The sequence below is a fragment of the Varanus komodoensis genome, unplaced genomic scaffold (genome assembly GCF_004798865.1).
Source record: "Varanus komodoensis strain SLA01 unplaced genomic scaffold, ASM479886v1 scaffold17, whole genome shotgun sequence".
Lineage (NCBI taxonomy): Eukaryota > Metazoa > Chordata > Lepidosauria > Squamata > Varanidae > Varanus > Varanus komodoensis.
In genome coordinates this window covers 12718150-12722971 of record NW_025335505.1, presented here as the reverse complement: position 1 = coordinate 12722971, position 4822 = coordinate 12718150, and the positions used below count along the sequence as shown (strand labels likewise).

Here is a 4822-nt window from a genome sequence, read left to right as displayed (position 1 = left end):
ATGAACAACTGAGTGAATGAACAAATGAATGCGCTACAGCATAAGAAAACATCATGACATAACTGATCTGAAGAAATTCAATATATAATGGCAAAAGGAGCATGTGGGGGATGGTTTGGGGTGAACATCATGTAACACTCCAGTGAGCCAGGCATTGCATTGTTGGTAAAAATAATGGCTAGTGCAGGTCCTCATCTCTGGTGTTTCTTGACATTTCTGAACAAGAAATTGCAGTGCATATACGGGATTGGGGATATGCTGGCCCCATTCCAGCCTCATACCAAACATTCCCATCCCCACCTGCTCTGGCCCAGACCTGCTGGCAGAAAGGTCTGCAAGGGCTTCTCTAGACATTTGACTACAACTGTGAGCCTAGTTGTGGGGTTGATTTCTAGACATGTTCAGCCATAAATCTGAAGAACACTTCAGACCTTCTCACTTCAACCAACAGAGGTCAAGAGTGGAGCAGCCCATGCAGAGATACTTGAAGTGGCACCAACTCGCTTGATTTCATGTCCTTCCATGTATTGCTGTTTCCTCTTCAGATAGAATACCTGAATATGGCCCTTACTGGTTGTGAACCATTCTGTCCCATATAGTCAAAATGATTTCACCATAAAAAGATTTTCAGCTAGGCACAGTTGCTATTGCATCATATCAAGCCAGAGTGAGTAACTCTACTGCTTTGTTTCCGCTGAAGGTTGAAAAGATGAAGATCGACAGAACTTCTGAAATTATAAAACCTATAGAGGAGACAAACCATCTTGCATTGGAAAACAACAGTGACCTCCTGACCAACATCTCAGACTGTCCCCAGGTTCTTGTGCCAGAAGAAATCTTCTTCAGCATTGCCATTCTGGGGATTCTGGAAAACCTGCTTGTGCTCATAGCAGTGTGGAGAAACAAGAAGCTCCATTCTCCCATGTATATTTTCATTTGCAGTTTAGCTGTTTCAGACATGCTAGGAAGCTTGTATAAGACTCTGGAGAACATCTTCGTCATTGTATTTTGCAAAATGAAATCCCTAACCTGTCAGGGGGTCTTGGAAACAACAATGGATGATATTACAGATTTCATGTTTATTTTGTCTTTACTCGGATCTATTTTCAGTCTCTCAGCCATTGCAGCTGATCGATATATAACCATCTTCTATGCACTGCAATACCATAACATCATGACATGGAAGCACGCATTAGTGATCCTGATGGTAATTTGGGTATTCTGTGCTGGGAGTGGAATAGCAATGGTCATTTTTTCTCATGCAACAGCGACCATTGTGTCCTTTGCTGTTCTGTTTTGTTTTATGCTCATTTTCATCCTCTGCCTTTATATCCACATGTTCCTGCTTGCACGCACCCATGCAAAGAAGATCGCTTTGATGCCTACAAGCTCAGTTCACCAGAGAGGCAACATGAAAGGGGCCATCACCTTAACGATCTTACTTGGTGTCTTCCTCTGCTGCTGGGCCCCCTTTGTCCTCCATATGCTTCTAATGAAGTTTTGCCCACAAAATCCATACTGTATTTGCTATACCTCCATTTTCCATGTGAATGGCATCCTGATCATGTGTAATGCTGTAATTGACCCAATGATTTATGCATTTCGAAGTAAAGAAATGAGAAGTACATTTAAAAGATGGTTCTGCTGTCAGAAACCAAGTTGGACATAGCTGCTAGAATTTTGAATATTCTATGGCAAAACTGCAATATAAAATAGTTTGAACCATAGCATTCCAGGAATACTAATGTCTGATTCCCACATGGACTTGACATCCATATAGTGGAGTGCCAGAAAAGTGTTGAACTTATATGCACCTCCCAGCAAACATATGTAGCACATATGTAGGCCCTCTTTGTGTTATTGTATATCAACACAGTTTTATTAGTATCCAATCCTCTGATCCATGCAGGATCCGATTGTGGTTTGTATTCTTTATTGGAGGGTTATTCAAACCATTGTTTGCTGGTACAGATGTCACAGAAGGCTTCGGTTTGACTAAAGGAGAAGTTTTAAGCCACATGTGTGAGGAGGAGGAGGAGGAGGAGGAGGAGGAGGAGGAGGAGGAGGAGGAAGGAATGCATCCACACATACCTGCCCCAGTCCCCGAAACATGGTTTGAAAGAAAAGAGGCAATCTTGCCTCCTCAAAATACAAGAACCCAGGCTCATCCAATAAAAGGAAAAATTGGGAGATTCAGAACAGATGGAAGAAAGCCTTTCTTCATATTATGCATGTTTAAAATATGGAATTTGTTTCCACAAATGCAGTGCTGGTTGTCAACTTGGATGGTCTTAAAGGGAATTAGGCAATTTCATGGAAGATATGAAATTGGACGATTTCGCAGAAAGCTATCAATGGCTACTAGTCATGAGGGGTTTGTAGTACTTGCATATCAGCAGCAGTACAGCTTTCAATAACAGAACACAAATGGAAAGTGTGTTGCATTCATGTCCTGCTGGTGGGCATAAAAACCTGGGAAGATCCCTGTGGAAAAGATGGGCCTTTAATGGGATTCATGAAGCTTCTTCATATATTCTTAACCATGCATTTCCATAAGCAGGTGGATTAGTGACTAAGAATACAAAGCCTGAATTTGCATTTTTCCACCTTCTTCCTCGTAGTCCTCTTTCCTTTGGCATCAAGTCTTTTATGTCGTAGCTCTATAGGCAGAGACTCCCTTATTTCTTATCTCTGTAAGGTCCCTTGAGAGCCTTTTTCATTAAAGGATGGGATTGAATTAATTAACTGGATAAATAAAAATGTACACTATTTGTTCCTTTCTTCCCATTGTCTAACCTGATATTTTGACATGATTCTGTTCATTAAGATATACCAGTTAGCCTGGAAGAACTACAGTTGCATGGTAAGATGTATGTTGGAATATTTGGCATTTTTCTATTGTATCCATCTTGTGTCACTGCAGAAAGAAAAGCAGCTTATGTTTAGGGGAAAAAAAGTTCTACAACTCTTGGCATTCCCCAAACAGCTGGGAGTTATAGAGTTTTTTTCTTTCTAAACATGTATAGGATTTCATCCTTAAACTTGTTCTCCGGTGCAGAACAGCATAGCAGATTTCCAGAAACCTTTTGTTCATATGGAGTTTGGATACCTGAAGGTTCTACTTCTGAAGAGGTATTTTAGATGATATACAATGAACTCAGCCATTTTGCCTAGCAGAATTCAGCAGTGGAAAATCTGCATGGTGTTTGTTATCTATAAATCCTGCATGCTTATTCAGGCCACCATCTTTCTCCCATTCACATGTCTCCAATAGGCACCCTCAAGCCATATGGAAACCTTGAACATCCACACAGCTGGTAGTTTGCCATAAGCAATTAAGGCTGGTCAGACTGCGCAATCCCACTGGTCCTCCCCAATTTTTCATGTATTGCTTGCTCACTGGTTTTCTCCTTCCCTCTCTCTGTGCATGTATTTCACACTTGGATTTTCTATGCAATGTCTTATCAATAGCTGCTGAAATATTTCATCACAGTCTGATCACACATAAGGGAAATTGCTTTTGTAGTCCTTACCTGCCTTTATCCAGTTGATGACTTTGCTTAGCACAAACAATAGCAGCCTAAAATTTGCCCCAGAATGAAATTGTAATGGTATTCCTAAGCAATTTTTTAAAGGTTGTATGCAATGTTTGTCTAATGGAAGCCCTATTTATTCCACTTGGGTCTACTCTAAGCAGAAGTAGCATTAGATACAGCCAACCCACAGAGTCTTGCAGCACTTTAAAAACTAAGGAGAGACCCAGCTTGCCTCTTTTGGCTGCACCAACAAGAACCACCATTAGTGCAATTGGAATCTAATTCTTAGGTTCCAGCAGTCCAGAAATGATCAGAAGCATGCATTTCCAGAAAAGATCAGGTCTACAAAGCTTCCTTCTGTGATCTGCACTGACTTCATTCTGGGAATTAGCAATTTGATTCATTGATATTTCCTTAAGGATCCACCCACTTTCTGCTGTACTACCCCTATCATTGATGCCATAAGCATTTGTAGACTGAACTCCATAAAGCTGCATCCTCTTCTATATCCGATTTACTTATGCCAGTCAGTTTCATTGGACAATCCCAAATCCTAATATGAGACACTTAGGTGGAAATAAGCCTCCTTCTCTATATCATGCCTAATTTTATAAACTTCTGTCATCTAGTCCCCAAACAGACATTACTTTAAATCCATCTCTAACCAGCTACATCTCTTTTTTGTAGATATTGTTAATTTTTGCATCAGATCCCCAGAGTGGAAGAACTAGGAAGCTTTTAAAATCCAGATCTGATCCCCCTCTACCTATTCTAGAACAAAAATGGCACAGATGTCATAGATATAATTTCTGATTTGTCTTTGTTCTTAATTTGATGTTTCAAAAGCTTTGGCCTTTCTTCATATGGATGGTGCCCGATGCCCTGACCATTTTGCTTGCCATTTTTGGCACTTTTCCTAACTCTAAGATATTCTGAATTTGCAAAGGCCCAAAAGAGGCCGGCCATGTTTCCCAAAATAGCTGGGGCATGCTGGGAATTATAGGCTTTTTTCTGCCTAAACATGCCTTAAAATGTTTGTTGATACATAGCAGATGTTCAGAAGCCCAAAGGCATCTGTAGTTCAAAGAATATCTAATGGCTGCAGCAAATATTTAAACTTCTCCTAGATGGGAACTCCTCCTAGACATTCATAGTTCATTGCCAAATTCCTTATGTAGGGCATATCAAAAGCTAGGCTGTCTAGATTTGTAGTATGCGACCAATAAAGCTTCCTGAGCAGTGAGGCAGCATTATAGGCCTTGAAAGGATAGAGGCAGCAATGATGT

At 40.5% G+C, this 4822-nt stretch overlaps 1 protein-coding gene across 1 annotated transcript; it reads left to right on the top strand.

Annotated features, from left to right (window-relative positions):
• Nucleotides 1-709: 709 nt before the first annotated feature.
• On the top strand, nt 710-1669 carry MC2R (melanocortin 2 receptor). The gene has a single exon (XM_044426560.1). The coding sequence runs from the start codon at nt 710-712 to the stop codon at nt 1667-1669; it is 960 nt and encodes a 319-aa protein (XP_044282495.1).
• Nucleotides 1670-4822: the final 3153 nt, after the last annotated feature.